At 46.9% G+C, this 27,328-nt stretch overlaps 1 protein-coding gene across 1 annotated transcript; it reads right to left on the reverse strand.

The window, feature by feature from the left end:
- Positions 1-5: 5 nt before the first annotated feature.
- On the reverse strand, positions 6-26,927 carry FAF2 (Fas associated factor family member 2). Its single transcript, XM_050961778.1, has 11 exons — positions 26,691-26,927; positions 11,804-11,872; positions 9,047-9,181; positions 8,152-8,228; positions 5,715-5,853; positions 4,326-4,411; positions 4,151-4,242; positions 2,978-3,155; positions 1,739-1,910; positions 1,337-1,480; positions 6-788 (listed from the first exon to the last, which is right to left on the reverse strand). The coding sequence occupies exons 1-11, from the start codon at positions 26,910-26,912 to the stop codon at positions 606-608; spliced, it is 1,497 nt and encodes a 498-aa protein (XP_050817735.1). The 5' UTR covers positions 26,913-26,927; the 3' UTR covers positions 6-605.
- Positions 26,928-27,328: the final 401 nt, after the last annotated feature.

Here is a 27,328-nt window from a genome sequence, read left to right on the forward strand (position 1 = left end):
ATTAGCACAGGCACGCTAGAGGCAGAGTTTATTACACTACACAGGCTAAGAACGCTGGGCAAGATCCCATGGCGTTAAGAACTTCAACCAGCTCTTTATCAAAAAATTAATACCATTGTCAACATTGTCAACTCCAGTCTCCTTTGGTCATTACAAAGCAAGAGAACTAGTAAAAGAAAGGTTTTTATACACGGGGAAGCTGAAGAAATTCTGTCCATCCCTCCCCTCCCTAGCACAGGCAGGCCCCCAACCCGCTGCACAGGTGCAATGTCCTTTGGCCACCAGGAGCAGCAAAGTATCAAATCTTCACACGACGGCACGCCTTGGGGGTCTAGTATTTTCCATAAAAGCAATATTGACCAAGAGCTGCCTTTTCTGCCCTTCCCTGGGGAGGGCAATGGTGGCCCCCCTCCCTCTCTGCCCTCAAGTGTAAGGGGATGACTGTGCGTGGGAGTAGGTGAGCTTTCTCGCGCCAGCGCAAACACACAGCATGGCTGGTGTGGGTGACGTGGTCTCTGATCCCTCATTTGTACGCAGCAGTCTTTAAAAAAAATATTGTATTATAATCATCTGAATTTCTCCTTCCATCGTGTTTTGGAAAAGTGTCAATCGTCCGTGAGGTCCTGAACAAACAGAACTTCCGTGTGGCTGAGTCCAGCCTCCTGCAGCGTGGGGGGGTTGGGCCACTCCTCTGTAGGGAGGCAGGGCAGGACACGGCGAGGGAAGTTGGCCTCAATCTGGAACTTCTCTGGGCTCTCTTTCAAGGAGAACAGGAAGTCATGGATCACCTGGAAGGAAAGCGCAGAGGCATTAGCCAATGGAAAAGCAGCATGCAGTAATTCCTGCAGCCCTGGCAGAGGCACTAAAATGCCCAGCTGGGGTGGGGGCCAGGCCGCTAGTCTCAGCAGAGCGTTCAGTTTGTCAAACACTAAAGACAACCTGAACCCTGCACGAGGACGAAGAACCAGACTGCCCACTAGGGACAGCTGTTTTCTCAAGAGCCTGCTTGAAGCATGCCAGAGGCTGGTCTCTAGGAAGCCCAGGGCCCAGGCTCAGGCCCTCGCAGACCCATGGACCGACCGCAAAGCAGCAGGAAGCTCATGTTTAGGAGGGGATAAGCGGTATTTCAGCTTTACATCTGGTCTTTCACTCTTCTCTTGCTTCCCTGCCCAGTAGTGACAAGTGTGGTTACACTCCCCCTCATGCAAGCACTCACCTCTGCCTACTGAGGCTGCAGCAAGGGTGACCTCGTGACAGCACTGAGCATGGCCACCCCCAAGCCTGTCCAGCCAGCTTAAGAATTTGGGATTCTCCTGCTGCTCTAGACATCCCTCACCGTTAATGACTGTGAGAAATGGAATCGCCTCTCCACTCTGGAATCGTTGGGCAGCTTGAAAATGATCTTCACACTCTCAGGATCATCAGGGTGCGGCTCCGGTGGAAGGCATTCCGATTTGCGCACCTTCTCCTCCTGCAGAGTCTGAAAAGCAACGAAGAAGGTCAGAGCACCAGGCTGGCATGGAGCTGGCCTCAATGCCAAGGCATAGCGTGTCCTGCACGGGAGAGAACACGCCCCAGGAAACCCCAGAGAAGGACGTACGAGGTAGATGCAGGATTATATGAATACAGCACCTGACTGGAAACCAGTGGGCAGGCCGACCAGGAAGGCAGAAAGCAGCAGCAAGACAGCTTGGAGCCAGTGTTGCTGCTGTGCTTCCCAGGAACACTTCTGTCTCACCTGGCGCCGTCTCTCCTCCGCTAGCTTCTGCTGCTGCACCTCCTCTTCCCTTCTCCTTTTCCTTTCCCGTTCCTCCTTTTTCTTGCGTTCCTTTTCCTGATCCGCCCGCAGGGAAGCCAGGTACGCCTCATCCTGCTGCTGCCTCAGGACCTGCGTTTGGTTTCTCTCCTCCCTGCAAACATCAGGGAATGAGGGGCGGTTAATATCGACACACCTAGAAACAGGCAGGGCAGGGCAAGAGGAGGACAATAGCCTTCTCAGCACTAACACCTTCTCAAATGAGGCACACACAGACGATGCAGAAGGAACAGGAATACTTGTGGCACCTTAGAGACTAATGCTCAAATACATTTGTTAGTCCCTAAGGTGCCATAAGTACTCCTGTTGTTTTTGTGGATACAGACTAACACGGCTGCTACTCTGAAATGATGCAGAAGGTTTCCCACTTCTGAAGAAGGCGGGGCTCTCTGTGGTGACTAGTCCCTGGAATAGATGGCCTTGATGTCAGGCTCAGGATAAATGTACAAACAAGGGCTGTAGTGTGGGCAGGTGCCATGCACAATGCACCCAAAAGCTCTGCTCCGCAGCTCTCTGCTGCAGACAGTGACTCCCTTGTTTCTTTAGCCCGTTCCTGACTCACTTTAGAAACCCACAGGTCTGACCATCAGCAAGGCACTCTCTGACTGGGGAGGAGGAAGGATTAAGGGCCTATCGGCTCTCAGTCTGAATGGAGCCCACATCAATACCTGGAGGGGGCATGTGTCAATGAGGCAGCAGCAGGACATCACAAAGACAGCCTTAACTCGGCAGCACAGCCACCAGGGGCTGGCACTCCAAAGCAGGCAACTCCCTACAAGACTGGTTGAAGATATCAGCATGACTCTGGCCGAAATGCCTGGGTCCCAGTTACGCTCTTAGCCAGTCAGAGTGTCCAGCTACATCCAGACTTTGCCTGAAAGGTGCCAGCAGCTCCAGGCTGCCCTAAATGTCCAGAAAAATGGAGCAGATTGTGGTTATTCATCTTTGAGCAGGAATGTTGCCCATGGAGACCTCAATTCCCAGAATGCAGTGTAGTCTGAATGTACACATCAAGGCAGTGCCCTGCGTGCCCCAGCACTTCCATTGGCCACTGAATGCATTGCAGAACCAAATGCAGCCCACACTGAGCCCCCCCCGAATTAGATCTGACCCACTCCACAAGGTAAGTATTACTGGGGCTTCCAGTTCCCAGCCTAGTACCTTTCCAGCCGCTCAGACACCAAGTACGTCTGGTTGGCATCCATGATGAATGTCAGCTGGTTAATGAGGTCATCAGGCTGGATGAGGCCTTCTAGCCGTCCCACCACCGTCATTCTGCGATCTTTCAACATAATCATGGCAAGGAATGGGTATGTGTTCTCACGCAGAGCCTGGGACACTGGGAGATGAGCACAGAAACCACCGTCACCACTGGCAGTCCCAACAGAGAGGCCAAGGGGTCTTAAGACTAGAATTGCCCCCCTCCCCAGGCCTCTAGAGGTGGGCAGATCCCGCTATCCTGCCAGTCCCTTTGCTGAGCATAGAGACACAGCTTCAGACTCCCTGGCTGCCAACCCACTAGTCCGTTTACTTTTTAGAAGTGACCTGTGAATCAGCAAAGCTAAGACAACCAAGACATCTGTCAGGGGTGTTCGTCCTGAGACATTGACATCTCCAAGGGCTCAGTAGCCTAGCAGTCCTGGGTTCAATTCTTGGACCCAGCTGCTCACTCTGTGGGCCACGAAGGATCTAAACTACCACACAAGCCACTCCTTCAGTCGTGGGAAGACGACATGCATTGTTCAGCACAACCCCCATCAGGAACTCGTAGGACAGGTATCACTTGCTCAAAAAGGACTTAGTGGCATGCTGCAAAGCCTAGTGTGGACTAGTAGGTGAATATTCTTGCCCCATATCCAATCCTAAGAAGGCCCCTAAGATCTGAGGGGGCGGGAAAAACCCAAGGAATCACCTCTGGCCATTTTGTCCTCAGGCACAACACAAACCACTGTCATTAGACACCTGCTTCCCCACTCAGCCTAACACCCCTATGACAAGGCCACTGAAGGAAGCCAGCATGCTGACTACAAAGGGACAGCTGCTAGCTCTGGTGAGACATGACTGTGGAAGAGCCAGTATTAAGAGCAGAGGGCTCCTTGGGCTGCAATATTAGTCTCAGATATGGTATGTCCTCTGTTATGCAGAACATGGTATAGAGTAGCCCCATTCCACTCAGTGCAGTAAGGTATCACAGGCTGGTCTCTGGGCCCTATCACTTACCTGCACAGGGAAATTATCAAGCATGCAGAACAGACGCACATTATTTGCAATATCAATCCATTTATTCCAGATTTAACAAGAATCAGGAAGAGTTCAGCAGGGGGAGACGCTCACCTCTGTATCCCTCTGGTTTGTTTGTGGAGCATGCCCAGAAAAGCATCCTAGTGTTGATGAGGGTGATCACCTCCGGTGCGCACAGCGTGTTGCTGGAGGAAGAGAAGAGATTGCAGACATACAGCTGGGTCCCAAACACATGGCCAGTTATGTAAGAAAACTCTCTCCAACCTACCGACAGAATTCATCTGAATCTTGGTGGTCGTCACCGTGAAGATAAACCAACAGGAAGCGCAGCTCCCGCTTGGCGTCATTCAGCGCCTGGGGACAGAGCACAGAAAAGCTGGAGTGGGAGGGGCCTGGAGCACTGGGACTGCTGCCCCTTTGGTATTAGAGTGGGATAGGCCCAAGGGAGAAGTTTTTCAATGGAATGTGGTATTAATTGAAGAACATGTCAAACCTCTCTCCACACCAACATGCCCAGTGAATTCTCTGCATGCAGGAGAAAGGAACCCTTGACTGTGCTTTCCTCACTGCTCCTTGGCAGGCAAGGCCTTGGGACAATGCCAAGCAAAGCACTGCACACCTAGTGACCCAGGAGGATTTCTCTGGCTCAGCCTCCAGGAGGACTCCCATGGCCCAGAATCACATGCAGTTTTTGGCTCCATTTTCCTATGTGGATGATGTAGGATCCAACCTTCTGATCACATCCACTGAAACACATTATTAAGCTGACCTCTGTAACCCCCTACTTCTCAGCTGAAACACTTCACTCCACAAGCCCAGCAGTGCAAGTGTTCGATGGACTCTGTTGAACTGGCACTGAGTTGCTGATTGATTGCCATGGGGCTCTTGGGCTAGGTCTGGGTTCTAAGTATGGCCCCTTGTTCCTGGGGGCAGGGACTGCTGGAGGGAATGACCTCAGCCCTGGAGTAGTGCTAAGGGATACAGGCTCAGCAGTGATCTCTGGCACTCAGCTACCTGCTGGGATGGACTTCACAACAGAGGAGTGTGCGCGCATTGGGGCTGAGACTGAAAGGAGGGAGGGGTGGCAGGAGACAGACATGTTAGGGAGCCCCTCTTCTTCTGGGAAGAATCATCACCCAAAATCCAACAAAAGAGGGATCTGTTCTCTCCTTTTACCTCCTGGGCTCAAAGGGGCCATTTCCCCAAGTTTCTGAAGATACTGGGCTAAATTCTGCTCAGACTTGCACCTTGGTGCAGCCCCAGTCACTTCCAATGGGGTGTACATCAGGACAGACTTTGGGCCACTATGTCAACTTATAAAACCAATACTAGCAGAACAAAAGAAGAGGTGTGGGCTTCTGAACCACAGAGACAGCTGAGGAACTGCCAGATCAGCTTTGCCTTCCCAGCTTCAATTGTTTGGCACGTCCCTGAGCCTGGCAGAGACCCCACCATGGCAAATGTCAACAGTGGGATGGACTCAGGTTCCTAATACGCTCATAATCGCAATCTCCATTACCTCGTTACTGAGTCTGAGCATTAGTACTGGACTTTTAAAATGCAGAATGGCTTTTGTCATTCCTCTTTAGGGCCAGTGTGCCAGGCAATACCAGCAAGATAGTCCCATGAATTCTTTGCACCAACCTGCCATACTGACCTGGCTGTATGTTCCCTGGTAGAAGACAGGGTGTATTCTCCCATATTTTTCCTCAAACATATGAATAAACGAAACAATGTCACCCACTGGATCCGTGACCCTACTGCGAGGGTCAGGGCGTATAAAACGCACAGCAAACCTAGAAGAAAAGCAAAGGACACTGGAAATTCAGCTTACTGACTTTCTGAAGAACTTTTTCTGGTCAAAATTTACAGCTATCTGCTAAGACACTGACTACTCCATCTTGAGACCACAATATGAACACCCTAGAGAAAAACCTAAGCCAGGTAAAGTTCCATGCTCCAAGGCATCAGCTGATTGTCAGAGGTTATGATGGATTTCCTCACCTGCACTCCCTCCATGAACAGCGCTGCATAAAGGCCAGGTGTATTGTGCGTGGGGAAGGTTCAACATCCTCTGAAACATCAGGCATAAGCCACAGCCAGAGACAAGATACCAGATTTAAGGGCTCACTGGTCTTATACTGGTTGGCAATTCATAGGAAGTTGATCAGGACAAGTCTCTTCCAGAACTGCAGTTCTGTTGCACAGAGGGTTTAACACATGACTGTTTATTTTAGGCAGCTGCTGGAAGAGGAGATTACACCAGGGAGGAAATAATTACAGCCTGTTGTCTGTGTCTTGGCTCTTTAGACTGTAAGCTCTGAGGCTGGGACTGTGTTACCCTACATGCCTGTTCCCGAGGGGAACCTTTGGGCAGTGCCTCAATAGATATAAGTGTGCCTATTCCCTCTTTGGTCTCCACTGCTTAATATTTAGGAACTGCAAGTGTCAGCCTGATTTTGAGTTAGAATTAAATACATTAGTTTCCTTTACAGATTCATAAGACACTGCTAGAAATAGAATAAAATCATAGGGCTGGAAGGGACCTCAAGAGGTCATCAAGTCCTGCCTCAGCACAGTGGGCTGGACGAAGTAAGTCTGGACCATCCCTGACAAAGTTTTTTCAACCTGTTCTTAAAATCTCCATCGCCTATTCCAAAGCTTAACTACCCTTAGAGTTAAAAAGATTTTCCTAATTTCTAACCTAAATCTTCCTTGCTGCAGATTAAGCCCAATACTTGTGGTCCTACCTTCAGTAGACATGGAGAGCAACTGATCATCATCCTATTTAGAACAGCCTTTCACATATTTGGTCTTCTTTTCTCAAGTCTAAACAGGCCGGTTTTTTAAACCTTTCCACACAAGTCAGGTTTTCTAAACCTTTGATCATTTCTGTTGCTCTCCTCTAGACTTGTTCCAGTTTGTCCACATCTTTCCTGAAGTGTGGCACCTAGAACCAGGTACAGCACTTCAGCTGAGGCCTCCCCAGTGCTGAGTAGAGCGGGACAGTTACCTCCTTTGTTTTTCATATGACATTTCTGTGAATACACTTCAGAATAACAACTTTTTTCACAGGTGCCTCACAGTTGACTTATATTCAACTTGTGATCCACTATAACCCCAGGTTCTTTTCAGCAACACCACCATCTAGGCATTATTCCTCATTTTGTAGTTGTGCATTTGATTTTTCCTTCCTAAGTAAAGTACTTTGCACTTATGTTTCCTGAATTTCATCTAGCTGAATTCAGACCAATTCTCCAGTTTGTCAAGGTCATTTTCAACTCTAATCCTGTCCTCCTAAGTGCTTGAAACCCCTCCCAGCATATTGTCATCTTCACATTTGATAAGCCTACTCTCCCACTCCATTATCCAAGACATTAATGAAAATCCTGAATAGTATTGGATCCAGGACTGACCCCTGTAGGATCCAACTAGGTAATTGCTCCTAGATTGATATCGAACCCTTGTTTACTACTCTGAGTACCATCTTTCAACCAGTTGTGCACCCACCTTATATTAATTTAATCTAGAGACACTTCCCAAGTTTGCTTATGAGAATGTCACGAGGGACTGTGTCAAAAGCCTTAGTGGGTATGATATCTTGATTTTAATGTTTCCCCCCATACACTAAGCCAGTAACCCTGCCAAAGGAAGAAATCAGGTTGGTTTGGCATGCTGGCTATTCCTTATAACCCTGTTATCCTCTAGGTGCTCGCAAAATGATTGTTTCAGAATTTGTACCAGTATCTTCCCAGGTACTGAAGTTAGGCTGACTGGTCTATAATTCCCTGGGTCCTCTTTGTTCCCCTTCTAGTCCTCTGCGACCTCACCCATCCCCATGAGTTCTTGGAGATAATACTTCTCTGAAATCTACTTTCTATCATACAACATTCATTTGTTACTAACTTCTATGTTGTAGGTCTCCAAGACACAGGAACCAGGCAACACTGCAGAGAACTTTGATGTGTGACTATCTGATTGATACAAACCCGGATGTCTTATTAGACTTAACACCAAAAGCAGCACAGCCATACTTGGAGTTAGATTTTGCTTTGCTACCATCAATAAACAAACCAGCACAAAAAAGTACTTACCTAAATATATCAAGTAACGTGTAATAGGTAAATCGGAATGGAAGCATTATCAAGTAGTAACCCCATCCCAACAGGCCCTGAAATTACAAACAAACGGTTAGGTTTTTATCCCTGCCCCTTGAGACACAGTAGTGCAGCTAACCCTCCATCCAGCATCAAACATGCTGCAATATATGTGAAACAGACACTGTGGTCTAGTGCTCTGATCTCAGGCCTGTAAGCTAGTGACTTGCTGGATGACCTCAGGCAAGCCAAATCTTCTGAGTAGTCACCAACAGGTGCCTCACTTTGAGAGCCCAACCTGAGACATTTTAGGCACCCAAAGCCAGTAACCACTTCCAAAAATTGGGCTTTATTCTTCCATCTCACTTTCCCTACCTGTGAAATAGGGATAACAACATTTACTCATCTTACAGAGGTTCTATGAAGACTGAAGTGTTATACAAGGGCTACATATGAACCATCTGCAATCAGGTTAATTGACATCTTATACTAGCACACATAAAGCAGACCACATCAGTTCAGCAGGCTGTCATACAAATAGATCATCCTACAGCAAGACAGCAGGAACAGACTTTAATTCTAGGTGAACTGGGACAACTGAGTTGGAATTCTGCTCTGCCCTCGCTCCAAGCTGTATGGGCAGGAAGGAGTTTGCTGTGTACTATGATAAATACCAGAAAGGAAAACATCCGAAGTAGTAATGGAGAGGGTAAGAACAGTTCTGCCCAGGGAGCTGCACTGTTCGTAGCTTTCGGGAGAAAATATTTTGAAACAAGAAAGCAGATCTGCTAAGGAAACAGAGTTCCTTTCCCTGTTGATGTATTTCTTTCCTTCTTCAGAGATATCACCCATTCCACACAACGAGACAAACCCAAACTAGTAAATAACTTGCCCTTGGTTGCGGCCTTGAAACAACATAGCTGTAGATCCTGTGGTCGGCTGTATTGACCTGCAACGGCCGGGATGGAGGTGGATTGAAGACACTTGGGACGCCCTCTTGCTCATTCAACCGGTCCTGTACAGCTGCCTGTCATAGGAGGAGCAACAAAAGGGGTCCATCAAAAGTTTCAATGGATACAGACAGGTTAGAGAAAATGCCCTGTTCCATTCTGAAGTCTGTGGTAGGTGTTAGTTGTCCCTGTGCCTAGAGCACCTGACATGTGCAACGTAACACATCAAAATAAAGTAACCGCTGCCAGCTTCCAGACTAGGTGTTTCCAAGGGGTCTCACAGTTGTACAACACTGAGCTTACACGGTGCTGTACAGCTGGAGAGCAGAGCCAAACAATCGATCTGTTCCTAGCCCTGCCTCCCAAGCAGCAGTACAGGAAAAAATTCAGGCACATGGCAGGAGGTCATCAATGGAACGTTAGGCGCCATTTGGAAAGGGATAGATTAAGAGAGAAAATATATCATAATGCTATTATATAAATCCATGGTACACCTGCACTTGAATACTGAATGCAATTCGAGTCATTCCTTCTAAAAAAAAAAAAAAAAAAAGACACACTGGATTTGGAAAAAGGGCACCAAAAGCGATTAGGGGGATGAAACAGATTCCATATGAGGAGAGATTAAACAGACTGCGCTGTTCATCTTAGAAAAGAGATGACTAAAGGAGAACATGATAGAGGTCTATAAAATCATGACTGGTGTGGAGAAAGTGACTAGGGAAGTGTTATTTACCTCTTCCCATAACACAAGAACCAGGGGTCACCCAAATAAATGAATAGGCAGATGGTTTAAACCAAAAATAAGGAAGTAGGTCTTTACACAACGCACACTTGGCCTGTGGACCTCGTTTTCTGGAGATGTTGTGAAGGCCAGAAGTATAACTGGGTTCCTAAAAGAACTAGATAAGTTCATGGAGGACACGTCCATCAAAGATGATCAGGGATGCAACTCCATGCTCTGGGAATCCCTAAGCCTCTGACTGCCAGAAGCTGGGACGGGATGACAGGAGTGAATCACATGATAATTGCCCTGTTCTGTTCATCCCTTCTGAAGCATCTGGCAACAGCCACTGTCAGAGACAGGATACTGGGCTAGATGGACCATTGGTCTGACCAAGCGTGGCTATTCTTGTGTGTCATGATCTAAGCGGGTGTTAGGAATGTTTTGAAAGGTGTGGCAGACCTGCATGCATGTTGACTGGAAGGCTTGTAGAGGTGTAGGGGACTGCATGGTTGAAGACGCTAAGACTTACAGTGGTTTAGAGGGGTGCATGTAAAGTGTGCGAGAGGAGTAGAGGTAAATGGGAGCGGAGCAGAGGTCAGTACAGAGGTTCAATATGGCAAAAAAAAACCAATTCTGGCAGCTTCATTCTAAATGGATTGAAATGGTAACAATAATAAGCTTTACAGCAAGTGTGATTGGGCTGAATTCAGTTCATAGCTATTGTGAAGTGGGGATTTTGGTAATATTTTTCTGATTCCACTGTGGGCCTCAGTGTCCCTCTGTGCTTTGCGCTGCTATGCAAGGAGCGTGAAAGGTTAAAAGCTCTTGGGGGAGAGCAGGGGACATGAGGTGAGTGCCTCACATACCTGCCTGAGTGTTAAAGGACTGGCTGAAACCAACCCAGAGCAACAGAGCATGTGGAAAGACAATGGAAACCCCAATCACCAGCACGTTCACTCCTAGCAACCAGCAGCCAGGAGGAAAGAGACCCTCAACCCCTCTGCTGAAGAGCAGAGCAAAGGCCCCAGGTGAAGAACAGAGGGGAAAGGTGTCATGGGGCTGGGTTAAGAGCTGGTCTTTGAGTGACGCTCACCTGGTTGGGACGAAGGACAAAGGGACAGAGACAGGAAGAAAGAGCTTTGATAGCAGCATTGCTGAAGGGAGCCCTGGCCTGGCACTGGCCAGGTTGAACTCTCTCTTAACCTTTGCCTCTCTTTGCTAGCTCAAGGACTTTCAGATTCTGTATGCCAGGTGACTGCGTGTGGAAAAGGGTAGTTGCAAATACTCACTGAGAGTATTGCACCCTGAAGGGGTACAGTACAAGCCTCCCACAGGAGTCTGGCTGGACTGGATTCGCTGCAGGGAGCCATGAAGACAGACAAAGATCGCTGATCCCTGAAGGTCCAGTTTTGGAGTCCATGGGCCTGCCCCTGTGGAACCACATGGGTTCTTGGGGGCTGGCATACTGAAGTGGTCACTTCCAAGGGACTGGGTACAGGTTGGGGCGTAGACCAGACCCTGGGGTTGGTGACAGCTTCCATCATGTTTCCCAACATTAGCGAGGTCTGAATGCATCCACTAGGTACGTGTTTTCCAATTTACACTTGGAGATCAAGAAAAAGGAATACGAGGTGAAGAACTGCAGCTTAGAGAGTGGAGAGTACGATCTCAGTTCAATGTGCAACTCAATATGAATGGAAATTGTGAACAACCACAATTACATGAGACCACCTAAGATTCTTAACAATAAGCAACGGAATAAAGCTTGCTGGGGGTGCTGATCAGGAGCTTGGATATTACTTCTGAAGTATAAGCATGATGTTTTTATAATACGACCTTGATTAATAATTACTCAGACCACTACAAGGATCCTTTCAGAACGGAAATTCTACTTAGAGACCCCCACAGTCGTTCAGACTCTTCATCTAAGTTGCTGGAAAGGAAAGTGCCCAACTACAATGCTAACTGGTACCTCTATGTTCCAGTTGTGTTGCTCCAGGGTATGACGACACTGGTCCATAGACTCTATGCCAGTCAAGTCCTGGTGAAGGAAGGAACCAAAGGATGAGTGCTAAGGAAGTGTAATATTTCTATAGTTCATTGCTGTATTTGAACAGAGGCGTGTAACCATAATACAAAATTAACAGGCAGCCCCTTTGGTTTAAAAAGCTTCCCCTCCCAATTCACCACTGATTGCTTCCAGCAGCTGCTCATGAAAATCATGCAACTTCTGTAAGTATTCCTATTTCTTCTGTGAAATGCTGAGCTCTCAGACAGGACTTTACATTCTCCCAATACTAAGCAATCCCCAGCACTTCTGCAAGTTAGGTAAGTATCTCACCCATTACCAGCTTCTAGCCAGACTGAGGCCTTGGCTACACTGGCACTTTACAGCGCTGCAACTTTCGCGCTCAGGGGTGTGAAAAAACACCCCCGAGCGCTGCAAGATACAGCGCTGTAAAGCCTCAGTGTAATCAGTGCCGCAGCGCTGGGAGCCGTGAGCTACACCCGTAGAGGATGTGGTTTGCGTGCAGCGCTGGGAGAGCTCTCCCCTAGTGCTGGCACTCCGACCACACTCACACTTCAAAGCGCAGCCACGGCAGCACTTTGAAATTTCAAGTGTAGCCATACCCTGAGCAATCCAATCAGCCTTACTGCCTGGGAGCATTCCCCTCTACTCCAGAAGGAATGGGAGGCTGTCACGGAGTTGGAGGACACAAGGCCCTGCACCCCTGGCTTCCTGCAATTCACCGTGACTCTCAGCCAGGCAGTAGAACAGAAGGTTTGTTAGACGACAGGAACACAGTCCACACCAGAGCTTGTAGGCATAAACAGGACCCCTTAGTCAGGTCCTTCTGGTGGGGTAGGGATCTTAGACCCCAGCCTCGGGGTTCCCTCCAATTCCCCAGCCAGTCCCAAACTGAAACTCTCCAGCTCCTCCTCCCCCTTTGTCCCTCTCCCGGGCCAGGTGGTCACCCGATCTCTTTGTTCTCCAACACCTTCAGCTGGCACCTTTGTAGAGGAGGGGCCCAGGCCATTAGTTGCCAGGAGACAGAGTGTCAGCCATTCTCTGTCCAGACAGCATCACATCTGCCCTCTAGGGCTCTGCAACAATCACACCCCCTTCTCCCACCACCTAGATACTTAAAAACGGCATAGGGGAAACCGAGGCACCCACACAGTCTTCAGAGAAAACATTATGAGCATTCCCACTTCGTCGCAGAGGCTACGCCTAAAAATCAATACACACAAAGGTCACCCCCCTGCCCCCCCCTCCCCAGGGAGTGAGGGAAGCCATTGACAAGCCTTCCAGCCTGTTACTTCAGCCACAGTTCATTGCAACTGTAAAGCAATTCAGGTGAAATGACTGCTATTACTGAAGATGTAGCATTGTTCAGCTTTGCACTATATGCTGTAGTGTACAATGTTATCCAGTTTACACAGACACAGCACTCTGAACATATTACAATGGGATCTGAAATTCAGTGGGTGTTTTTTGCACAAGCAACCACCACCTACAGACCTCACAGCCACTGGGCTTCTCAGTACTCATTCAGCAGCAGGTAAGCACAATTGAAGTCCTTGCTAATCAAAACTTCTGCACAAGAAGTCACATGGAGGTGGGCATCTGGTATTATAAAATATAAAGCTGATATAACTTTTGGATGAGGACAAAAATCTTTGGTTAGAGTGAACATTCCTGTCACCATGCTGGAGAAATAAATTTCTCCCCACACCACCCACTAAAAACCTCCTCGAAAATACATAGTAGGGTTTTATTTTATGTGTGTCCATCACCATGGTAACTGAGCACATATACAGATTTATGGAAAACCATGCTGCTGCTAGCCTTGTAGAAGCAACTGCTTGAAGCAGTCCGTGAACATCTGAAAGTTAGGCATGTTACGGGAGATGACATTAAGTGATGTGAGCGCACAAACCTAAAAGTAAATAAAAGAAAGCCCCATTGGCTTCCGCTCCATTAAAAAACAAACCAGTAGGAAAATCCTGTTCCATTTGGTAAACGGGAAGCCCCTGGGAGAGCTTATGTTTGTAGTATAATTATTTTACAGGGAGGTGAGTGGCAAGAGAAGACATGATTCATTTTAGTTGTTGCGCCTTCCAATGTGCATTGACCCTTTTAAGCCAGAGTCCATTGTTTCCCGTTCTGCCTCATTTCTTGTACCAACTCCCTCAGCAAGATCTCTTGTAAGGCCAAGCTTTATTAAGATTAAGTAGCTCATGTTCTGGACTGACTCACTGTCTGCACAGACTGTTTCAGTTTCTTTGCTATCACAGTGGCTTGACAGATTTAGTGGACATCTAGCTTTGGGATTAAACCCGATGGCCAGAGATAGATTTTAAATTTTATTAAAGCTAATGTTACAAAAGTATATAGTACACAAGTTAAGAAAAGAGTGTCTGTACATCTGGGATACATATAGTGAGATACATATAGTGCATAATCAGCAATAACCTAAATTTAGGTGAATAAACATAATAGTTTAGATATCAGAATCCGAATACTCGGGTACATCACTCATGAAAAATTGTACAGAGAGTTGGTTGTGGAAAGCAAAATATATCAATAGGGTAGGCCTACACTGTCAGGGAGGTCCAGGGAAAACACCCTGGTGAAAAGCCCAGGCTCTTCATTCCTACCCCAAGATGCTGAGCTATTGGGGGTGCTGGGATATCTAATAAGGGGGCTGTCAGGCGTCTGAAATTTGAATGTGCCCTATAGCATAGAGGATATGGCTGCTTGGTCTACAGCTCTTAATACTTAAACTGCACATTACTCATCATAGATGAAGCCTTCTGAGATACGGAAGGTCTGTTAATTAGCCAAATGCAACAAGTATCATGTTTACCACTAGGACTCCCAGTTCTGTAGAACAGTGAGACAAGTTCTCACTAAGTCAGTTCTCATTCAGTATTTGAGAATATTTTGGGTTAAATTCGGTTTCCTATTTTAATTTTGAGCCTTACAGAAACTTGGCAAGATCCAACCTGCCCCAAGATGGCTTTGCTTTACTGCAAAACACAGCATGCTCTGGCTGTGAAGGTGGAGTGGTAATCTGATATAAATTCCTTTGGGCAGTCTCCAATTACAGCCATCCATTTTCTACATTTGTGCACCTTTCACTCCTGTCCACTTTTGCTATTCCTGTTTAATTTTGCTTGCTACCTCCCCAAGTTACTTGGCTCTTTCAGAACAGATATCCAGGTCCTCTCGAAAACATTTGGCTGTCCAGGTAAGAATGTTTTGAGGATCAAGGGACTTCAGTTGCCATGCTGAAGATGAATGGCTCATCTGTTTTAGGAACCTGAGATTTTTCTCCCCACAAACATTTTGGATTCTCCCTCAACTGTTAATTCACCTTGTAAACAAAAGCAATGCTTGAAATCTAGCACTTGAACTAAATCAGGATTCTGTTGCTCCTGAGCACTCTGACTACGCCCATCTACTCTTTGCCACAGCTACAAGACTGGACCGTTTCTCATTAGCCTGACACCACTCAGTGACAGCATACATACAAAAATACAAAGTTACATCGACCCAGCTAAGGATATGTCTACACAAGCTGCCGGATCGGCGGGCAGCGATCGATCCAGCGGGGATCGATTTACCGCATCTAATCTAGATAAATCGACCCCCGAGTGCTCTCCCATCGACTCCTGTACTCCACCACCGTGAGAGGTGCAGGCAGAGTTGACGGGGGAGCAGCAGCAGTCGACTCACCACAGTGAAGACACCACGGTAAGTCGATCTAAGTACGTCAACTTCAGCTACGTTGTGCACGTAGCTGAAGATGCATAACTTAGATCGATCCCCCCCAGTGTAGACCAAGGCTAAGTCACACACCTGAGCGACATATTTAAGCTGCTCTAACCCCCATCATAGACTGTGCTAGGTCAGAGGAATTATTCCACTGACCTAGCTACTGCCTTTTGGGGAGATGAATTAACTATGCTGACAGGAAAGACTCTCCTGTCGATATAGTAGTGACTAAACTGAAGTGTTACGATGGCATAGCTGCAGCAATGCAGCAGCACCACAGTAGGGTTTCAAGAGTCCACAAGCCCTCAGTCACTTAAATCAGGTGTTTCTAGCCTGGTATTCTTGTTCATCGGAGATCTCCAATTCAATGACACCTCCTTTTGTTGCTGAAATATCTTATCAGTAAGTTTAAGATTTTGTCACTGTTATTTTTTAGTGAAAGTCACAGACAAGTTGTGGGAATAAACAAAAAGTCACAGAAGCCATGACCTGTCTCTGACTTGTACTAAAAATGATAGGGAAGAAGAGCCCCAGAGCCCCGCTGTGGCTGGAGACTTTGGGGTCCCCCTGCCACCTGCAGCATCTGGGAGATCTGGGGCTGCCCCACCAGCTGACAGCTCCAGCCCCGCTGCACCAGGGCTGAAGGGAAAGTGTCATGGAGGTCTCTGAAAGTCACTGAATCTGACTTGTGACAATCTTATCCTTACTTATCAGCAAGTTTCATAGCTATTAAGCCTCAGCTTTAAGGATCTTTTACAAAATTTGCTGACATTCAACTAAATTCCATGCTTTTAACTCCAGCCACACTTCATTGTCTGCCATTATGAAGTATCCTTCTGAAACAAGACATGGATAACAAACTACATTCCTAAGGGCATGTCTACAATATGAACTTTTGCCTCCTCAAGTTACGTTGGCATTAAGCCACCACAGTTAGTATATTGCGTGAGTCTCTTCATATTTGGCTCCTTACATCTGTGCTGTACGTACTTACCAGGAGTGGCTGTGTTGATGCACAGCACGGTACACCCTTGGTAGGTATTCCAGCGTGCAACCCACCACCACCCAGAACAGTCTTTTGGTAAGTTTTGGCACTGCATGGTGAGGCAGAGAAAGGGGTCAACCTACAAGCTTACAACTGTCTCCATTCCATGTCATCTATAGCCCACAATTTTCACCTGTTTAAAAATCCTGTGAACCAGTGCAGCCCTCCTCGCTCACCATCTCTGACACAATCATGGAGCCTGAACAGCTCTGCACTACTGTCATAAGTGTTACAAGCACAAGACACACAATCTTCCAGTACTAGCACAGCTGCAGGAAGAGCCACAGGGAACGGGATGATTTGCTGGAGGGCAGATTGCTGTGAGACAAGCGAGAACCAGTTCAAGACCCTTGGTGGAATCCATGAAGCAGCTGCAAATGATGGAGTGCGGCTTCTGGGCCTGAGAAACGAGCACTGACTGGTGGTATTGCATCATAATGCAGGCTTAGGATGACGACAAGTGACTGCAGAACTTTTGGATGCACAAGGTCGCATTTCCAGATCCATGTGCCGAGCTTACCCCCGGCCTCCAGCATAGGGACACCAGAATGAAAGCTGCACTGACAGCAAAGACGTGAGTAGTGATTGCATTGTGGTAATTTGCAATGCTGGATTGCTACTAGTCAGTGGGAAGTCATTTGAAAGCTGGAAAATCCAGTTGGAGCCACGGTCCTACAAGTGTGCAGGGCCACTAACTGTCTCTGGCTATGCAGGACTGTGACTCTCAGCAAAGTGCAGGACACAGTGAATGGATTTGCAGCTATGGGGTTCTCAAACTGCAATGGAGTAAGAGACAGCACACATATCCCTATTTTGGCACCAGATCACCTTGCCACAGAGTATGTCATCAGAAAGGGCTACTTTTCTATGTTTATGCAAGCCTTGGTGGATCACCAGGGATAAGTCATCAACATCAAAGTTGGCTGGTCAGGAAAGGGGCGTGACACTTGCATCTTTAAGAACACAGTGTTGTAGAAAGCTACAACCAGGTGCTCTCTTTCCCAACCAGCAGATTACCATTTGCAATGTTGAAATTACAGTAGTGATCCTGGGGGCCCCAGCCCACTCCCAAGTCATGAAGTCATACACCAGTCACCTCAACAACTATCAGCTCAGCAGGTGCAGAATAAAAGCTGAATGCACTTTTGGTAGATTGAAGGGACGCCAATACTGTTTGGTCACAAGATTGAATCTCAGTGAAAAGAATATCCCAGCCATTACAGCTGCCTGCTTGTCCTTCATAATATCTGTGAAGGGAAGGGGGAAAGTTGCCAGCAGGGTGGAGGTAGAGTGGCTTTCTGCTGACTCTGAACACCGAGACACAAGGGCTATCAGATGAGCTTAGGGAAGCTTTGGAAGAGCACTTGAACAGTGAATCACAGTAACGTGTTGTGGTGTACTGGGCTTTACCTGGGCATGCCGTTTTAAAGCCTGTTAGGAATTGTGTGGTGATTAGTGTACATCTATGAATATAATACTATCAAAGTAACTATTAATTTTATGGCACTTGCTGTGCATTTATGATTATCACACTGCTTGTCACTGATCCTGAGTTGTCACACTGTACAAGCAAGCAGATGCGTTCAGTACCGCTAGCCACTCCATAGCATATGTAATTATTCTCCCAAGAGAATTTTACTGAGTACAAAACCAATGCAAAGAAAACGCTGTGCAATTTAAAAGCAAAACCATTAAAAACTTTATGGAACAGAACTTTACAAGGAAGGAACAATCACATCCATTTTAGCTACACATACAGCAACCATGGCTTTCACAGGTCAGCGCATGCGGAAGTGTAGCTGTTTTTAATGTCCCCTGGCATGGAATGGTCAGAGTAGGGATATGGGCCCTTGATGCCATGTGGAATGTTGAAAGGGATGTAGGGAAGTGCTGTAATGGAGTTCTCCATGGACTGCAAAAGGAAGCAAGCCCATGACTTTTGAACCTTTAGGTCCACAAGAATCTGCAACATCTATGTGTGCTTCCGGAGATGCTCCATTGTGTCCTGGTGCATTTTCCTCTCCTTTTTCTGCACCTTTCTCCATACAGTCTGCAATATTCACCCTCCAGGCCCTCTGATACCGGTCTGATGCAGCACTGGCTTACATGATCTCGCTGAACATGTCATCCTGAGTTCTCTTCTTTCTCCTCTTTATCTGGCTCAGCATTTGGCAGGTGTGGAAGAGCAATCTCTCACAGCCACAACAGCAGCAGCTACAGATAACACAAAACATACCATTATCAGTACAGTCACAACAGAAAGCAAAAGTTAGATTCAGAACTCCCTTCCCTGCTCCCCCCAAAAGTTTTAAGCAAGATATGCTTACTGACACTTCTGCTTTGGAGTGCTTGTGCATGGCACCAGAGAGCTAGCCGTGGTGTGGAAAATGTGGGGGGAATGGCTCAGTTACATTAAACTATCACAAAAACAATGAGGAGTCCGGTGGCACCTTAAACACTAACAGATTTATTGATCCATGCATCTGAAGAAGTCAGATTATGCCCAAATAAATCTGTCAGTCTTTAAGGTGCCACCAGACTCCTCGTTGTTTTTGTGGATATAGACTAACCCGGCTACTCCTGTGATGTTAAACTATTAGTATAAAGAATGGAACTGAATACTGCAACCATTTTCCACACGCAGTGGTGATTTTAGCTGTTCTCACTCCTGGAGGGTGACAGGCACAGAGAGCACAGCTACTGCTGGTTCCAGAACAGCTGGGCCCATCTGCTGCCAGCCTGTTTACTGCAGTGGTGCCTGCTGAACTTATTGACAACTGGCATGGGAAAGCATCCTACTGGGAAGGAAGTAGTAAGGCTGCCACCCTCAGAACCCTTTGGGAGAGGATTGCAGAGAACCTCCACAGAAGTTTCATTGAGATCTCTCAGGAAGATTCAAGTGATACCCAACTGCTCTGCATGTCCCCTGCATAACTGTATAGGGGAATGAAAAGCAGACACCTCTGCCTCTTTTTGTCATACCGCTATCACTTCTAGTATGAGTAAGTTAATAAAAAGTTGACAGCTGTGTCCTGTTAAGTTGAGGATGCCATCAGTACATCACTGTAATGGGAAATACATTTAAGCACCTACCTGAGGTTCCTTCCCCCTGCACTGGGCTTGTCCATGCTCTACTGCCAGGACTGACTGGATTGCAGTGGAGTCTCAAACAGGTCCTGGCTTGCAGTGCAGCTAGACCCATCAGTCACATGTTCCCCATCCTCCGCCTCCTCTTCGCTGTTCAAACTAGGGGCCCGTGACTTGGGCTTCTTGGAGGAATCCATGGTGGCGTGCAGAGTGGCGGTGGGGTCTCTGCCAAGTAGGCATGCAGCTCTTTGTAAAAGCTGTAGGTCTGCAGCTCAGACTGGACCAACTGTTGGCGTCTCTGGCCTTCTGATATGCCTGCTGCAGTTCCTTTGCTTTCATATAGTATTGCTGCTGCTCACTCTCATATCCCTTCTCCTGCATCCCCCATGCAATCTGTTCGTAGATGTCCTCTTCTCCTCACAGGCCCAGGAAAGCTAATACCTTCGGTCTATTCCAAGCCAGAATGCATTTGGAGCGTGTAGCTGGCATGGTCAGCTGGAGAGTTGCACACAACACTGGAGAGCTGCTAGGTGTGCTCGCCAAATTGGACAATCAGGAAAATGCATTTAAAAAAATCTGCAGTGCTTTAACAGGTTGGTGGCGGGGGGGAGGGGGGAGAGGTGTCCAGTCTCTGTGACCCTGGGCAGTGGAATTCACAATTTTGACCAGAGTGGTTGGTTTCAGGCATTGTGAGACAGCTGCAGGAAGTCTGTTAGGGTTAACATAGGAAATGCGGTATCTACACTGGTACTGTGTTGACCGCAGTACACTGACCATGGCTCAATGCCAGTTGGGGAGATGGTGTTACTGCATTACTGTAACAGTGTGCTTATCTATGTAGAAGACAAATTTAAGTGTAGACACATGGACAACTAGGTTGTCCCAAGGTAGCTTACATTGACCTAACTTTGTAGTGTAGCCTAGACCTCAATGAATGTACATTCTGGATGCCTTTTCAAAGCACTGGATCTGAGTGGACACAACCACATACTTTATCCCTGTGCCTGCTATTTGTTCAGGCATTTGAGTTTTTACAATGGAGCATCTAAGCCTTTGAATAGAACGTGTTCTAAAGCTCTTCATCACCACCTCTTTTAATAACCCTGAAATGCTGCTAGCGATTGCATATTTACAAGATTCAGAAACTTGTTCACACCTTTGTTTCTACAGATCAGGATTACTGCTGGGTGCTGTTAACAGGACTGCCTGCCCTGACAGAACGTTCTCCCCTTTTTAAGTTATGCAAAATACAGTAGCAGTTTTTGGATGAAAAGCAAATATACATCACAGTTTGTTACCTAAGTTCCATTTGTTTTAAAGAGTGTTGATCTTTACAACATTTGCAGGGGTGCTTACAGAGCTGGTTAGCTACGTGTATGTTTTGATGAGTACTAATTCACAACACTATTCACTGACCATCACTGTAGTATGGCAGTTGTGTTCTTGGTAACATTCCAGGCCTTATCCATAACAGCAATTTTCAGGAAACCTCCCATGAGTGGGAGCATTAGTATAGACCAGCCTACAACATTTTTACCACAATTTACATTAGTACTCCCACCATTGTTACAACCAGTGGAGATGTACTGGTGATGGTGCAGTGATGAGAGGTTTCCTTCAAAACTGCCTGTGTAGATGCAACCTCAGGTACCAGCATCAGCTTGTTAAACAGCACTCTTACTACCATGTTCCAGAGTAGAGGCAACATAGCTCACAGATGTTATAAAATATCTCACTGATGCTGAAAATAGTTTTCCACTGAATGTTAATGCCTGGTATGACTACAGTTCAAATGGTCAAGAATCATGCTTAGACCATTCTTGCTGGAAAAATATTAATGTAGTTTCCCTATAGCTTTTAGGGACCTTTGTATTAACAGCAAGACCCCTCCCCCCTTTTTTTAAAGCATCAGCCAGCAAGATCATGTTAGAAATCTGAAGTAAATACCACACTTCAGTCAGCTTTAATTTCCAGTATCTTATGTGAATTTGTCAAGATATTCATCATGTAAAGGTTTTCCCACAATAAAAAGCAGCACACTTTATTAGTCTTTAATTTCAAGTGCCTAAAAGACATTTTCAAATAATTCCACTTAACCATAATTTTCCTCTTTATTGTTATACGTAGAACCTCAAAGATATGAACATAAGAGTTACAGTCTAACTGGTCAACTAGACAACATGTGGAACTGGAAGTAAATCAATCAGGCAGCAGGGCAGACAAATAACCCAAACAAAAAGCAAATACTGGACTGCCTCAAGGCTTCAGCCACAGGAGGTTGGAACTGCAGCCGCAAGGTGGAGGGGTGTTCAGGGCTCCAGGCAGGGGCTCAGGGCTTCAGCTCTGTGGCTCCACTCCCAGTTTCAGCCTCTGCTGGGGCTCAGGGCTTCAGCCCCACAGCTCTGCTCTCGGCTTCAGGCCCACAGGAGGCGCTGGGGCTTTAGCTATGAGGGGAGCGCCTGTTTCAGCCCCAGCACTCCCCCTGTAGCTTGAGCCCCAGTGCTCCCCCCAGGTCTAAAGCCTTGAACCCCAGTGCTCCTGTGGGGCAGAAGACCTGAGCAACCTGCCCAGAGCAGTGGCACCCCGAGTGTCAGAAGCCTTCCATCACCAGAGTATCTATGTACTGTCTCTCTCTCTGAATTCACAGGCCTTGTCCTTTTACTCAATGCACTTTACTTCTTACTACACCTTTAGACAATATAAAGAGGCTAATCCCACCAAACCAGCAGTCACAAACAGGCTCCCAAGCAGAACAATGCAACCTAACATGGGGGCTATGAATGCTGAGTGCACTATATAATAGAAAACTTCAAAAACTAAAATATCAAGAACCACAAAAGCCCCATTAAAAACAAGCATCTAGAAAGTTCAACATTTGTCTCAACTTCTCATACAAGATACAGAACCTTAAGAAAAAAGGTAGGAGCTGCTTTGTGAGGCAGTCCGTTCCCTACAGTTTTGAGATGCAGATTAAAATCCCTGAAAGCTCCTCAGATCAAAGCAGTGAGAAGTGGAATTCAATGTTTTAGTAGCATATTTGCTCAAGAGTTCAGTACTAGTAAGCATAAGATTGTGGGGGTTTGTATATTAGACTTTAAGGAAGTTCTTTCTCTGGAAGACTCATACGTTGAAACATCACATAAAAGATGCAAGTCCTCACATCCTCATAACTGGCACTACTGATAATTCCCAACCCACAGCCAAATTCCAGAGAATTATGTTTCCAAGGGCGAAAAGCATCTGACGTCTAGCAACACAAAAGCCTTTCCCAAATCTTTTTTAGAAGAGAATTTTTTTCAAGTGCATTTTTCAAGGGTTTTGATATGTATTGCGATGCCCAGAGTATCAGAGGCATTTTGCTAACAAGTTTCATCTCTCTCCACTTCTCAAACCGAACAAATGTTTGGCTCCTTTCAGCTGCATGCCACTATTTTACTTTTGTTAATTAATTTAGATTAACAGTAGGTTCACTGTCTTTTTTTTTTTGAATGACACTATAGTTTTGAAAGCAAATTTCTTATCACAACAGAAACTATCCCATTCTGTGTCTGCAGAGGAAAGCTAACGCTCAACCATCATTACATTAGAACACAGTCAAAAGTGTGAGAATCAGGCCAGAAATGCCATAATGAACATGGATCAATAATTAAATCCTACAAAAGCAGCCACACTTTGTTCTAGCTTCTAACAAACAGAAGTGCATCTCTCTCTGGATTGCCCAAACCTACTCTACAGATGTCCCAAAAGACATCTCTTGACCAAAACCAAATTAAGAACCTTTTGTTGCTCACACAGTATTGGACAGAATAATTCAAGGATACTAAAGCACTTCATATTTATGTTTGACTTAAAATAGAAGCTATTTTTCTATAACAAACTGAAAATTAAAGTTGAAAGAATCACTTCTTGAAAACAAAACAAACCCTTGAAAAGAACGATGAATTTTCTCAATAAACATCTTAATGAGCCTGGAAATTCCAAGTTAAAGTTCCCCATTTAAAAAAGAAATCCAAGATACTTGTAAGTACACATATGCACAGTTAACTCAAACCACCTTCATTCTGCCCTCCTTTCATAAGGGAATCATGTAAACAACCAAAAGTTGAGAAACATTATCCTTCCATCACCTGGTTTCATTTTATCACTGACCTTAAAGACTTTAATTACCTTTTAATTATACAGCTGTTTGCAGACTGCAGTCTTCTTTAAAGTAACAAACAGTCCATGTATAATAAATCCTTTTAACCTTAACTCCAGGTTAATCTTTTTTTAAATTAAGAACTTAGGTTTTTATAAACAAACATTTAAGAACTGATCAATGACAAAAGTCTACGTGGACCTTGCAAGCCACACAGGGATGGGCTCAATTCTTTCCAAGATAGCCTCCTTCCTCGACTGTCTCACCCTTCAAGTCTGCAGCACTGCTATGAGTACCCGCACGGCCCCACAGTATGCCAACATTTTTATAGCTGACTTAGAACAACGCTTCCTTGGCTCTCGTCCGCTAACACCTCTATTCTACTTGCGCTACATTGATATCATCATCATCATCATCTGGACCCATGGAAAAGAAGCCCTTGAGGAATTCCACCATGATTTCAACAATTTCCATCCCACCATCAACCTCAGGCTGGACCAGTCCACACAAGAGATCCACTTCCTGGACACTACAGTGCTAATAAGCGATGGTCACATAATCATCACCCTATACTGGAAACCTACTGACTGCTATACTTGCCTATATGTCTCCAGCTTTCATCCAGATCACACCACATGATCCATTGTTTACATCCAAGCTCTAAGATAAAACCGCATTTGCTTCAACCGCTCAGACGGAGACAAAACACCTACAGGATCTCTATCAAGCATTCTTACAACTACAATACCCACTTGCTGAAGTGAAGAAACAGATTGACAGAGCCAGAAGAGTACCCAGAAGTCACCTACTACAGGACAGGCCCAACAAAGAAAGTAACAGAACCCCACTAGCTGTCACCTTCAGCCCCCAACTAAAACCTCTCCAGCGCATCATCAAGGATCTACAACATATCCTGACGGACGAGCCATCACTCTCACAGACCTTGGGAGACAGGCCAGTCCTCACTTACAGACAGCCCCCCAACCTGAAGCAAATACTCACCAGCAACCACACAACAAAAACACTAACCAAGGAACCTATCCTTGCAACAAAGCCCGTTGCCAACTCTGTCCACATATCTATTCAGGATCATAGGACCTAATCACATCAGCCACACTATCAGAAGCTCATTCACCTGCACATCTACCAATGTGATTATACCATCATGTGCCAGCAATGCCCCTCTGCCGTGTACATTGGCCAAACCGGACAGTCTCTACGCAAACGAATAAATGGACACAAATCAGACAGGAACTATAACATTCAAAAAACCAGTCGAAGAACACTTCAACCTCCCTAGCCAATCAATTACAGACCTCAAAGTTGCAATACTCCAACAAAAGAACTTCAAAAACAGATTCCAACGAGAAACTGCAGAACTGGAATTAATTTGCAAACTTGACACCATTAAATTAGGCTAGAATTAAGACTGGGAGTGGATGGGTCATTACACAAAGTAAAACCTATTTCCCCACACTAATTCCCCCCCACACACTGTTACTCACACCTTCTTGTCAGCTGTTGGAAATGGACCATCCTGATTATCACTACAAAAGTTTTTCTTCTCCTGCTGATAATATCCTACTGTAACAGATTACTTTTATTATAGTTAGTATGGCAACACCCATTTTTTCATGTCCTCTGTGTGTGTGTGTGTGTGTGTGTGTGTATATCTTCCTACTGTATTTTCCGCTGCATGCATCTGATGAAGTGGGTTTTAGCCCACAAAAGCGTATGCTCAAATAAATTTGTTAGTCTCTAAGGTACAACAAGTACTAGTTCTTTTTGCTGATGCAGATTAACATGGCCACCACTCTGAGACCTGTCTCTTTCCTGTCTGCCAACATGGTTTCCTGACCACTACTTCCCTCATCATGTCCACCTACATCTGGACCATGTGTGCTTTGCAAAGCACTCATGGGGTCACATCTCCAATATATGTTTTTTAGCCATGCACATTTCATGATGTATGTGAAAAACCACAGCTAATATCTAAATAATTGTACTCAACATCCTCAAACAAAATTTGTGGCTGATTATTGGCTGAAGTTCTATGGCCTATGTTATACAGGTCAGGTTACATTATCACAAGGGTCCCTTCTAGCTTTACAAATCTATGGATCTTCAGAATGATGAGGTTGGCAACTTATCTGACAAAGTGAATGAGAAGCTGCCTGCTTAGTCCCCCCACAAGCTTCCCACTCAGCACTAATGAGTATGCAAGGAATTTCCGAGCCCATGTAATTAAAGAGGCTGGGGCGGTCCGTGAAGATTTTCCTGCAGGCAGGTGCACTGACTCATTCACAACTCACTTCCCGTGTTCACAACAACAATCAGAGCCCAGCACGTTTAAGCCACCAGGCGTGTCGGCGGCACTCTGCAGAACACGTAGATAGCCAAGTCCCTGCCGAGGCGCCGGCAAGCCGGAGCACCTGGGGCTGCGACGGGCAGAGCAAAGCACCTGCTCCCTGCAGGGCTCCGCGTGGGCGCCGTGCCCGCGCCCTGGGGTCAGGGGAAGGCCCTGTCCCGAGGGCTGCACAGCTCCGGGGCCCCGTGCACGGACGGCCCGCGAGCTGCAGCCCCTGGCAACGCCCCCCCGGGCCCCGCCCCACCCAGCCGCCTGACCAGCGCCCGGTAACCGCCTCAGGTGGAGCTCAGCGAGCCGCTCCGGGAGCGCAAGGGGCCCCTGGCGGGAGAAGGGTCCGCGGCGCCCGAGGCTCCGCCGGGGAAGGCGAGGCCGGTGTGACCCGGCGCCCTCACAACGCGCCGCTGCGGGGCCCCGGGCCCAGCTCCCCCCAGGCCGGCACCTGGAACTGCAGCAGCCTCTCGGTCTGCTCCGCCGTCAGCTCCCGCTCCTCAGGCGCCGCCATTTTGCTGCCGCCTCTGACCCGCCGCTCCGTCACTCTCCGGAACTGACGTACCACGCCGCCGCACTTCCGCCCTGACGCTGAGGGCAGCTGCTCCGAGGCTTGTCGGCCCCATTGCCAACGGTGGCTTCTCTGAGCAAGCCGGAAAGGGCCGAGCGCCATCCGGAGATGCCCGAACTTCACCCGGGATTGCCCGGAAATACCCGAACCCTGGGATAGGTTCCACGTGACCTACCAGTGGGGGTTCACGAACGTGGGACGAAGCTGTCCGGAAATGCCCGAAGGCCGTGGTCGCTTGGGGACTCTCTGGTTCGAATCTGGCCTTCGGCCACAGCCTGGACCTGGCCCTGGACCTTCCATGGGACTGGCTTCCTGGGGCGGCAGCCTCAGCTCCATGCGGGCACAGCTGCACGGGCCACGGATGGGGCCAGCTCTCTGCATTCCCCTAGGCCTGGGCAACCTTTCTCCTATCTCCTGAGACATAGGTCAGGCCCCAGGTCCCAGGTCTGTCCCTGCCATCCCCTGCCCAGGTCTCCTCCTGGTTTCACATAGTGACTGGTTTAATCATGAAACAGGAG

This window comes from Gopherus flavomarginatus, chromosome 7 (assembly GCF_025201925.1).
Source record: "Gopherus flavomarginatus isolate rGopFla2 chromosome 7, rGopFla2.mat.asm, whole genome shotgun sequence".
In the NCBI taxonomy this organism is placed as follows: domain Eukaryota; kingdom Metazoa; phylum Chordata; order Testudines; family Testudinidae; genus Gopherus; species Gopherus flavomarginatus.

Excerpts from the sequence above, each read along its gene's own strand:
- FAF2 (XM_050961778.1), bottom strand. The coding sequence starts at position 26,912 with ATGGCGCTCGGCCCTTTCCGGCTTGCTCAGAGAAGCCACCGTTGGCAA. Across the intron at positions 5,854-8,151 it reads ACGTTACTTGATATATTTAG|GTTTGCTGTGCGTTTTATAC; the intron begins GTAAGTACTTTT and ends CTTTTCTTCTAG. Across the intron at positions 1,481-1,738 it reads CGGAGGAGAGACGGCGCCAG|ACTCTGCAGGAGGAGAAGGT; the intron begins GTGAGACAGAAG and ends GTTGCTTTTCAG.